Source organism: Budorcas taxicolor, chromosome 19 (assembly GCF_023091745.1).
Source record: "Budorcas taxicolor isolate Tak-1 chromosome 19, Takin1.1, whole genome shotgun sequence".
NCBI lineage: Eukaryota > Metazoa > Chordata > Mammalia > Artiodactyla > Bovidae > Budorcas > Budorcas taxicolor.
This window is the reverse complement of record NC_068928.1, coordinates 10500423-10512659: the sequence shown is the minus strand read 5'-3', so window position 1 is coordinate 10512659 and position 12237 is coordinate 10500423. Positions and strand designations below refer to the sequence as shown.

The following is a 12237-nucleotide window of genomic DNA, read 5'->3' as shown; positions in this document are numbered from 1 at the left end:
ATATTTGGGAATGACTTAACTTTCCTTTGTTTCTTCCCCAGCCCTCAGTTAATTACATGTTTTATTCTTTATGTGAAAGAGGTCGGAACATACGTACATGGGGTGTTTTGGGGAGGAGGGCAAGGGTTGACAGCTGAACTGTGCAGTATAAACACACAGGCACAAATCTATAATGGTATTACTGTATGCGGCTCTGAAAACTTTTTCAATTTATTCTTTTTATAGAACAGGACAATAACTAATACAATCTAATTTAAGAAAACTCACCATCTGCACACATAAGAAAGCATTAAGAAATGTGATAAAATAACAATAACATTAAAAATAGAAAAGAATTATGAGAAAATTAAAACGATGGCCTTTTAATAGAGAGATGAGAGCTGTTAAGCAGTTGAATTTAAATTCTTTAAGGAGGTTGAAGGGAACTTACTACCTTAAATATGTACTGCAAATAACAGACCACTGCCACAGAGTAAGTATCCCAGGTAAAATCTGGACCATCTTTCCCAGAGATGAGATCAGCTTCTATCTCGGAGATGTAACAGTGACTTATTTGAATATGTTTTCCTGTCTACCCCTCGCCCAACCAATTTAATTTCCAAACAGTGTTACTACTAAACACAAAATATAAATCATGTGGAAAAAACAAGTCTATTTAAATACTTTAGCACCTGGAACAAGTCACTCACAAATTTACCAAGAAATTACCAAGAATCTGAACACTTCCTCCTACTATCAAGAATAAAAGCAACAAACCAAAAAAGAGGCAATTAAATGTCTCTTTCGGGTTCAGATAGTTTGTTACCTAGCCCTCTTAAGAGTCTGTTTTAAACAGTCAATTCTGCTCTCAGTCTAAAGTTCAAAGGAAAAAAATTAACGTAAGACTCCCAGAAAGTATGAGGGTCTCTGAACTCTGTTTGGACTGACAGGTTGTAGAGTTAGTTCCCTACTACGACAATTAAAAAGTTAGTCTGAACAACACCACTGATTCCAAAAAGTTAATACCCACCTATATATACACACACACTTTAAAAAAATCAGTATTAAGTTCAAGCCAGTTTTAGAATTTGTTACTTTAAATGTAACACAAACCTGATGTTTAAAAGACACAGAATGAAGTTTATCACCATAACAAAATTCTGCAATATTTAGTTGCTAATACTAGTAAAGTATATTTTACTCCAGAAAACAAATCACTAATTTCTTGTGTCTTCTGTAAATGGGGTCATGTTTTTAATATAATCTTACCACACCAGAGGTATAAAGCTTAAATTCATTTAATTTAAATCTTAAAATTTTCCAAGTATAGGCAGAAAGTAAGACAGCTCACAGAATTATGCCAAGTAAAAGTCATGAAAATAGTTTAAAAAATCAAACACAGTAACAGCTTTCACTTTGCAGATCTATTTAACCAAACTTAATATACTAAAAAAAAAAAAAAAGATTCTAATTACTGTATTTGAATAAATTCCTATAGGAAAAGTTTCAAGAAAAAACCACAATCTGCTTATACCTTTCAGTGCAATTACTTTGCTGGCTGGATTCATGATGGCGCTGTCTGCTGAAATCGGTCTTCGAATTGGATTACTTGGGTCATTCATATCAATAATTACCACCTGGGCCTGCTCTCCTACTTTCTCTCTAATGCAGATGAATTTGTCTGACTCCATAGTCAAGGTACTGAAGCCAATGTTTGCTGGGTTTATACCCAGGTTCTGGAGCTGAGGGAAGAAAAAAACAAAAAATATTAATAAATCATGCCACAAAGTGAATTAGAAAGACTTGGTATTCATGTGTGGTCATCATTACAAATCCTCATTTAACCATTACTACTTCAAGGTCAATACTGACAACTCCATTACACGGATTCAAATGAGGCAATTAATATAATGGACCTTCTCTCTTCCGACAAATATGGCATTCGATTGTTTTGTTATAATCCTGCAGTTGTAACTTGAGAAGTATAACCATCTGGTTACAACTAAGAGGAAGAACAGACAGATTTAAAGGTAAGAGCTACATCTGACAGGTAGCCTTTATGGGTCAAGGAACCTGAGGTAATCAATGTTTCTTGGCTTGGGATCTCTTAACTATTGGACCTGTCCTCTCTAATCCCCTTCAGCATTTAGTAGTTACTTGATCATATGTACTGGACTTCAGGAAACTGAAAATTATTGGTAAATTATAGCATAAATTGAGAGAGTTAAAAATTTCACAGGGTCCTTGGTCTAAAGGAACTTGAATCAGTCAGAGTAGACAAGTTACAATACTTGGCAAAAAGTGCCAAAACAAAGATACATAAGACAGATCCAGTCAAAGGAAGCCTACAGGTAAGGGAGCGAATGTGTTCAACAGAAGCAGACTAGAGAACACACCACAGAAGGATGAGCACAAATTGAGGCCTAGAGATATGAAAGTGTGAGAACACACCACAGAAGGATGAGCACAAATTAAGGCCTAGAGATATGAAAGTGTGGTCTGCTGCGGCTGCCCTGGTGGTCCACTGGTTAAGAATCTGCGTTTCAATGTAGGGGATGCTGGTTACATCCCTGGTTGGAGAACTAAGATCCCACTTGCTGGGGGGGCAACTAAGCCCATGTGCTGCTACTAAGACCCAGAACAGCTAAATAAATGACTAAAAAAAAAAGGAAGAAAAAAAAAAGAAGTGTGGTCTGCTAAGGGAATTCTAAGTGCTCTTGTAACACTGGGAATAGAGATTATGTATGAAAGGCTTTTGGAGAATTAAGATTACAAACACAGGTATGGGCTAGACTGGTAAGCTAGATGTACCCCAGTAAGAATCCTGAATTGATCCTAAGGAAACTACTTAAGCATTTTAACAAGGAAAATAATGGAATCAGATTTGCTTTGTGTATGCAGAAGCTATTAATTTGCTAAGCAAATATACAAGATCTAAAAATGACACGTCTTTGAAAACTAGTTACATATATAAGTGAGAACAAGAGAAGATTTCTACCAGAATGGGTCATTTCTCTAGGTGACTAAATGTAGTATAATAAACCACCACTCAAAGGCTACCTGAAGGCTTTCTTAGCTTTGACCAGCCTGAGGGTTTTATTTTTTTCCTCCAACAAGTAACAAATTCACATGGAACAAAATACAAACAAAAATTTTAAAGCACAGGAAAAGAAAAATCACTGTCACTACTCTCTGCTGGACCAGCTGAGCCAAGGTAACTGTGCAGGCATGCTCAGTCACTCAGTCCTGTCCAACTCTGTGCGACCCCATGGACTGTAGGCCACCAGGCTCCTCCTCTGTCCATGGAATTTTCCAGGCAAGATACTGGAGTGGGTTGCCATTTCCTACTCCAGGGGGTCTTCCTGACCCAGGGATTAAACCTATGTCTCTTTCATTGGCAGGTGGACTCTTTACTGCTGAGCCACCTGGGAAGCCCTAAAAGTTATTCTGCCAAACTCTTCTGCTAATAGAGCTTAACTATAACCAGTCCAGGATGTCAAAAGAATACAACGTAAGATTAAGAGACTACATTGTAATTTCACTTCCCTCTTACACCTCAATGACTGCAGGCACAATGATAAAGTATAGTTACAGTAACTTTGTCACTGAATACTAGGGTAAGTAACCAAGCAATTGTCTAACTATTAACACAAACATGGTAATAAAGTGGAAGATTAACTAGTTGTACAAACTCAAGTATATGCTGTAGTGCAAGGCAAGTATACAAGCTGTGAGATATGTAACTTATAAGTGAGTTTGGTTACAACAACACTTTATGAATTACCAATTTTCATTTCTTCCTAACTTTAACTTTTAGTGACATCCAGTTTCAGAACTAACGCAGAAAGATAAAGAAGTGGTCCTCAACAATCCATGAAGGGAACTTGTCAGGGGTTAGGGCATGCCTTGTGCAAACCAGGCTGTCTAATTTCATAAGAAGTGGATACATTTGTATTTCTGAATAGACCAGTCCTCATTCTCAAGTTTAATTGAGTTACCTTTCTAATAATTAAAAAAATATTTCAGCGATCCTAGAGCTCCCAGAACCATATATATAAAAGCAACAAGTTATCTTCTAAACTACACTTTCAAAGAATTCTAGGCTTCTAAGTTACTACCAAGCATTCACCAAAGGCAATTTTGAGTCTCAGCTGTCACAGCTTAAATCCTACAGTGTCTGAGAAAGTAAAAATAAACAGTGCTAGTCAAACAGTAAAATTAAAACAAGGATGCAAACCACAAACACACTCAACTAAATGATTCTAAGAGATTCCTTTTTATTCCTCCACATAAGAGGTAGGTAGAAGACAAGTGTAAGAAAACACTATGAGATAATAAAGAGGAGGGAAAATGGTAAGTCAAGAAACATGTGTTTTTTATTCTTTACCAGATCTCCAGATAAATGCAGCAAGAAATGTCTTCAAAAGCCAGCAAAGACCTTCAGCCTCAGGGCTGTTTTATTTGCAGAAAAAGCAAAGATTTGGTGCAAAGTGGGGGCATTTCCTGATACTTCTCCTCAATCTACGTAGTACTTTTACTTTTTTTTCTCATTAAACACATTCTACTAAGAAAGTTGTGTGTATATATATTTTTTAACCACCTCTATCAACAATGTACTCCATATGAAAGATTTACTTTATTAAAAATAAATAAATAAGAAGTAGGTGGCAAATCCTCACCAATCTACACATTTAAACATTTTAAGAAGCAGACTTTTTTAAAAAAAAGCATACTTAAGTAATGCCCATTCACACAACTTAAATAGGAAACTGCTCCTTCCTAAAAGCCTCTCCCAGTTGTTAGGATAAGTGACCTATTCCAATAGGTTAACAGAAAGTTACTTTTTCCCCCTCCTCTTCAAATAAGGTCAGTAAGAATTTTTCTTTATTGCTGATACTTCTCAGTGAGAATGCCCAGAACACTCACCAATTCTTCCCAAAATTTCCAAGGATGTATTAAAAAGGAAAACATCCCAAAACAATTCTGGTTTAGATGCACTCTCAAAATGGGGTCAAATAAAAGGGTTATCATACTACATATCTATGTCTAATAATATTTGTGTAGATTAAAACTTTAAAATACAACGAAGGGAATTCCTGGCGGTCCAATGGCTAGGACTCCACACTTCCACTGCTACAAGCCCAGGTTTGATCCCTTATCAGGGAACTAGGGTCCCACAAGCTGCACAGTGCAGACAAAGAACAAAACCCAAAACACTATAATGTTTTTAAACAGGTTTCATTTTCAAAACAGCATATACTAGCCATAAAATATTCCAGTCAGGTATAAAAGTCTAATGGTGATGAAAGTGAAAGAAGAGAGTGAAAAAGTTGGCTTAACGCTCAACATTCAGAAAACGAAGATCATGGCATCCAGTCTCATCACTTCATGGCAAATAGATGGGGAAACAGTGGCTGACTTTATTATTTGAGCTCCAAAATCACTGTAGATGGTGACTGCAGCCATTTAATTAAAAGACACTTGCTCCTTGGAAGGAAAGTTCTGACCAATCTAGACAGCATATTAAAAAGCAGAGACATTACTTTGCCAACAAAGGTCTGTCTAGTCGAGGCTATGGTTTTTCCAGTAGTCATGTATAGATGTGAGAGTTGGACTATAAAGAAAGCTGAGCGCAGAAGAATCGATGCTTTTGAACTGTGGTGTTGGAGAAGACTCTTGAGAGTTCCTTGGACTGCAAGGAGATCCAACCAGTCCATTCTAAAGGAGATCAGTCCTGGGTGTTCACTGGACATCACCTTCAACATCACCTGATGTTGAAGCTGAAACTCCAATACTCTGGCCACCTGATGCAGAGAACTGACTCATTTGAAAAGACCCTGATGCTGGGAAAGATTGAGGGCAGAAGGGGATGACAGAGGATGAGATGGTTGGATGGCATCACCAACTCGATGGACATGGGTTTAGGTGGACTCCGGGAGTTGGTGATGGACAGGGAAGCCTGGCGTGCTGCGGTTCATGGGGTCACAAAGAGTAGGACACGACAGAGTGACTGAACTGAACTGAACGGTTATATGCGCTATATACCACAGAAACTGAATCACAGATTGTGGAACAAACCATTAATAAATTCAGAGAACATACTAAGCAGCTACATACTTGCAGCTGTTTTCAGAGAATACACAATAATACTCAAAACTCTGCCCACATTTTTTATCCTCTCAATTGGCAGAATTTCACTACTTTTGAAGTTGTTTGTTGTTCAGTCGCTAAATTGTGTTGGACTCTTTGTGATCCCATGGACTGTTGCATGCCAGGCTTCCCTACTGTCCTTCACTATCTCCTGGAGTTTGCTCAAACTCCTGTCCATTGAGTCAGTGATGCCATCCAACCATCATGTCTTGTCACCCTGTTCTCCTTCTGCCCTGAATCTTTCCCAGTATCAGTGTCTTTCCCAATGAGTCAGCTCTTCCCACCAGGTGGCTTAACTCTAATAGAGCCTCAGCTTCAGTCCTTCCATTGAACATTCAGGGTTGATTTCCTTTAGGACTGACTCATTTGATCTCCATGGTCTCCAAGGGACTCTCAAATGTTGAAGATGGGAATATTCTGTTTGGAGATATACTTGGAAGTTTCTATAATAAAGTATCTTTTTTAAACTTCAAGTAATTTTTATTATTTTATAACTATTATTTATAAAATAAGAATATGGAGTCAATACCCTTCAGTCCAAAAAAATGGATTGTTTTCTTTTTGAATAGTTGTGACATGCATATGACAAAGAATTCATTCTATACAAAGGGTGTAACTACTATTAAAAGTCATTCACTCCATGTTTCCAGTAATACCTCTCTCCCGTCAGCAATTAGGGATACTTTTCCATCTTAGACATCCTATGCACAGATTAAAATATATATATATTTCCAGTTTCCCTTAAAAAGAAACATTAGTCTCCCTTATAAAAAAAAACACACTAATGGCACATGCACCAAAGCACAAAACTACCACCTGCTCCTTTTAAAGAAAGTCACCCAAACTCTGCAGTTCGTGTAGTTTCCAGGCTAGACTCTGCATACTAGTCTGTAAGCAGCACTACTCTAAGACTTGACACTTAAATCTAGTTCAGAAGCTAAAAGACAAGTAGTCATCCATCCCTAGTTACCCACTGGGGATTGGCTCCAGGTGCCCTGGCAGACATCAAAAATCCACAGATGCTGGTTAAGGCCTTTATATATATGGGAAACCACAGATAAGGAGAGGAGAAAGTGAAAGTGAAGTCGCTCAGTTGTGCCAGACTCTGCCACCCCATGGATAGTTGCCTGCACCAAGCTCCTCCATCCATGGGATTTTCAAGGCAAGAGTACTGGAGTGGGGTGCCATTTCCTTCTCCAGGGAATCTTCCCAACTCAGGATCGAACCTAGGTTTCTCACATTGTAGACAGACGCTTTACTGTCTGAGCCACCAGGGAAGTCCGTAAGAGGAGAGCTGACTGTAGACAGATTTACTGTTAATCAGCACACCCAAAACTCTGGAGTGCCCTGGAATTATATTTTACAAATGATACAGAATTGTTTCCTTTTCCTTTTCCCCTGTCCCCCCAATTTGGATTAACATGCTAAGGGCGGGGGGTGGGGGGAGACACTGCATTCTTAGTTTTGTACTGAGAAACAGTATTTCAGATTCCCCACAATCCAGAGAACACAGTAGGTTCTTCATTCAAATAGACAATTACTGTACAAATGTCTAACTCTGACTATAAACTACAAATGATTATGAACTACAAATCAGTTCTGTGGATTCATCATAAGAAAAAAATGTCTGGGTTTAGCCCTAGTTTTGCCACATAAATGACCAAAGGTAAATCAGTTATCTCTGTATATCTACCATTTCTTTATCTGAAACATCTGAGATGATAGTACATTGCCCACAATGGTGAGGATTTAATTGAAGTGCTTTCAGAACACAGTAAAGCCTCAAAAGATACTACTAGTACATATAATACATGAGTACCCTGGCCAGCTCAAGATTAGCTTTTTTTGAATTTGCATTTTATCTGCTTAATTCAGCTGTGCTAGAAGCTGGCTAAAACTCAGGGTGTGCATTTCTTTGAACTACTGATAAAAAGATTACTAGTCTCTCTGTGCTCAACTTAGTAGACACTGCATGTTTGTTTTTTCTTTTGAGAAAAGGAAATTACTCTTTAAAATTTCCAATTCTGCTCTTTAATTTACCTAACTAAAAGTCAGGTAGAGACCAGAATCTTCAAAATCATGTAACATGGAATCATGTAACATATCCATGCCAAGTAACCCCATTTTATTTCAATTATTATTTTTAGAGGCACATGGAAAAGTACTGTTGATTGAGGCTTTCTAGCAAACTTGGCAAATATATCTCCTAAACCTCTATTTAGGGAGCAAGCCAGGAAAGCTAATGCAAACAGAAGGCGTAAGGTCAGGAGCGATAATTCTCTTTACCCTAAAGAGCTCAAGGCTAAGAAACAGGTGAAGTGGAAAGCACTTTCTCCCTTAGTGCGACCAAGAGGTGAAGCTACCTGGGTCAGAGAGACACACACACACTGCCCCCCAGCCCCTGATGTATTTCCAAAACCAAAATTTCCCAGTTTTTCCTAATCTGCCCATGCCCCACTATTCCAGATCCATTTACCCAACTAAACCATATATCCTCAAATAAGAAACACTTTGTTAAAGAATGAAAGCCTCTGCCTCTCAATAGTTCTAAAGGCTCAAATATTCTTACACAAAAGGACAACATTTCTTTACTAATTGTATATGGCTAATTAGCATATTCAAAAGCAGAGACATTACTTTGCTGACTAAGGTCCATCTAGTCAAGGCTATGGTTTTTCCTGTGGTCATGTATGGATGTGAGAGTTGGACTGTGAAGAAGGCTGAGCGCCGAAGAATTGATGCTTTTGATGTGGTGTTGGAGAAGAATCCTGAGAGTCCCTTGGACTGCAAGGAGATCCAACCAGTCCATTCTGAAGGAGATCAGCCCTGGGATTTCTTTGGAAGGAATGATGCTAAAGCTGAAACTCCAGTACTTTGGCCATCTCATGCGAAGAGTTGACTCACTGGAAAATACTGATGCTGGGAGGGATTGGGGGCAGGAGGAGAAGGGGACAACAGAGGATGAGATGGCTGGATGGCATCACGGACTCGATGGACGTGAGTCTGAGTGAACTCCGGGAGATGGTGATGGACAGGGAGGCCTGGCGTGCTGTGATTCATGGGGTCGCAAAGAGTCAAACACGACTGAGCGACTGAACTGAAATGAACTGAATTACTTTCCAGGATGATTACAGATTAAAGGATGTATGAAACCCAAGATTCTGCACTAATATTAATAAAACAGGAGAAGTTGTTCCTTGCAGAAGAAAGCTAACTTAAAAATGGTAAAACACTGATGGAATTCTTCAAAAGTCAGTATTTTGCGATCAACACAATAACTGATTCAGACAAAAATCATCAATGGATACAAGAACAGATGAAATTTTGAGAAACAAAATGTATTTGTAATGTCTCAAAATACCTCCCCACAAAACAAAGGGAAAAGGAGATTTATGGTGAAGAAAACTGTTAGACCCAACCCTCATCAAAGTGAAGTGAAAGTGAAGCCGCTCAGTCGTGTCCAACCCTTTGCGACCCGTGGACTGTAGCCCACCAAGCTCCTCCGTCCATGGGATTCTCCAGGCAAGAATACTGGAGTGAGCTGCCATTTCCTTCTCCAACCCTCATCAAAGAGTTGTGATAAAAGTTAACATAAATAACTAGCAATGAGTCAAAATGAGAGCATGTGCTTCCCTTCCCAATGTGAGGCGTTACAAAGAACACATCACCCCTGCACTATTCCTGACAAAAGTATACAGCCTGAATTCAATCATGAAGACACATCAGACAAACAAACTGAGGAACATGCAAAAAAAAATGACCTACATTCTTTTAAAAAGAGACAGGACAACTCAATGCAATTCATGATCCTGAATTTTCTTACAAAGAACATTACTGGAACAAGTGATGAAATCTGAATTGAGCCTGAGGTAAGAGTAGTCTGTCAAATTCTTCACCTCAATCACTGTAGTATGGCTGTATAAGACCATTTTGTTATTCTTATTAAACACATACTAGAGTATGTAGTGGCAGAGGCATCATATCTGCAAACCACTTTCAAACAGTCCAGTAAAAAAAAACGTACTGAAAGAAGATAAATCAAAGGTAGCAAAAAAAAAAATTAAGAACTGACAAATCCAGGTAAAGTGTGCAAAGAATCTCTGTACCATTCTTCAACTTTTCTGTAAATCTCAAACTCTGTAAGAATCTGAATGTTTCTTACAAGAGTCGTAACTGAAGGCGACATACAGGTCTTGCCTGGACCCTGCTTTAAACAAACCAAATTAACATTTAGGGACAATAAGGGAAATCTGAATATGGACTGGTTTTCAGAACATCGAGGAATTGTTAACTATTAGGATGTTATAATGCTACTGTGATTATAAAAAGCTTTTCTTATTTTCTAAAGATGCATGCATACTGGAATATTTATGAAACATTATAGTAGCCTAAATTTTTTAAAATGTTTAATTAAAACAAATACAGCAAAATAGCATTAAAAATCTAGATGACTGGGTATACGCTCTTACCAGTATTATGAAAATGTACAAAGTTATTATTTTTTGAAGTTTTAAAAAAGGGATGAATCTCTGCTCTTATAGGTTACAGAACTTGAAAATTAAATTGAAGCTATAAGGATTAGACTTTATTGGACAGTTTACCTGTAGGGCAGGAAGGCAGAATACAACCTCAAAAGGCAGAGATGAAAATCAAACCATTCATCTGGTTTGATTTTGCTCTGTAAAGGAGCTGAAGAACATCTGCCCAATTAGAACTGAGAGGTTTGCTACACTGTCCAATATGGTCACATGTAGCCATTTACTTTAGCTTAGTAAATAAAATTTAAAATTCAGTTTCTCAGTCACACTGATCTCATTTCAAGTACTCAACTGCCACATGTGACTACCATGCTGGAAAGCACAGAATGTTGAATATTTCCATTACTGCACAGTTCTACTGGAGAGCACTGTTTTCAGAAGTTTTTCTTGCGAGTCCAACTAGGAGAAAGGGAGAACTTCTTTTAAATTAAACTCTGGCAAAATATAAAGGACTGCTGGCAAAAAGACACACTCACCTTAGATAAGGATTTCAGACAAGACAAGGAGAAGCAGAAAAAAATTACAACTTTCAGGTTTCAGAGCCCAGGTAGCTGCAGGAGGCTTAAGGGAAAAAAGTCTACAAAGTTCAATGCTACCACAAGTCCAAGGAAGAGCTCACCTCACTCTGGGTGCTTCTTTCAAGAAAGCACTAAACATTCAAATAGCTACTGCTGCTGCTAAGTCGCTTCAGTCGCATCCGACTCTGTGCGACCCCACAGACGGCAGCCCACCCACCAGGCTCCCCCGTCCCTGGGATTCTCCAGGCAAGAACACTGGAATGGGTTGCCATGTCCTTCTCCAATGCATGAAAGTGAAAAGTGAAAGGGAAGTCACTCAGTCGTGTCCGACTCTTCGTGACCCCATGGACTGCAGCCCACCAAGTTCCTCAGTCCATGAGATTTTCTAGGCAAGAGTACTGGAGTGGCTTGCCATTGCCTTCTCCGTCAAATAGCTAAGGCCCAGGTTAAAAGGGGCTGATGTAATTTCTTCAGAGAACAGGGGAAAAGAAAAGCCCATCTCTGTGCCTGATAAACTACCACTGCCTCAATTTCTAAGACGCTCATCAATGTAAAAAAGCTTTTAGGGAAAGAGTACAACTGTAAGTTGAACCCTCAATTTAAAAACTGTTGACTCTGAAAGAGACTGTATTAAAATCAAAGAAATGTGGTCAAAAATTTTTTTTTAACTTCAGCAATATTAGATTCAGAAATCTAAGTTAAATGCTCATCAGCTTTTAACATTTTAAGCTTTGATTTTCCGGTCTTGGTTTTGAAACTATACTTAACTGTCCATGCGGCAAACAGAAAAGAGCAAGTGTCTATCCCTGTATGAGGGGGAGCAAGGCATGCTTAGGTGCTGCGTAAAGGTCTAAGCAGTTTAATAAACGGCAAGCTTCCCTGGTGGCTCAGATGGTAAAGAATCCGGCTGCAATGCGGGTCGGGAAGATCTCCTGAAGGGGGCATGGCAACCCATCCAGTATTCTTGCCTGGAGAATCCCCATGAACAGAGAAGCCTGGTGGGCTACAGTCCATGGGGTTGCAGACTTAGACATGACTGAGAGACTAAGCAC

At 38.7% G+C, this 12237-nt stretch overlaps 1 protein-coding gene across 4 annotated transcripts in view; it reads right to left on the bottom strand.

Annotated features, from left to right (window-relative positions):
• The window catches only part of CLTC (clathrin heavy chain), a 70124-nt gene that overhangs the window by 46246 nt on the left and 11641 nt on the right, over positions 1-12237 (bottom strand). For all 4 annotated transcript variants that reach the window (XM_052657918.1, XM_052657919.1, XM_052657916.1 and 1 more), the window contains exon 2: positions 1514-1721. In XM_052657918.1, the coding sequence (XP_052513878.1) occupies positions 1514-1721 (208 nt within the window). The remainder of the gene's footprint in view (positions 1-1513; positions 1722-12237) is intronic.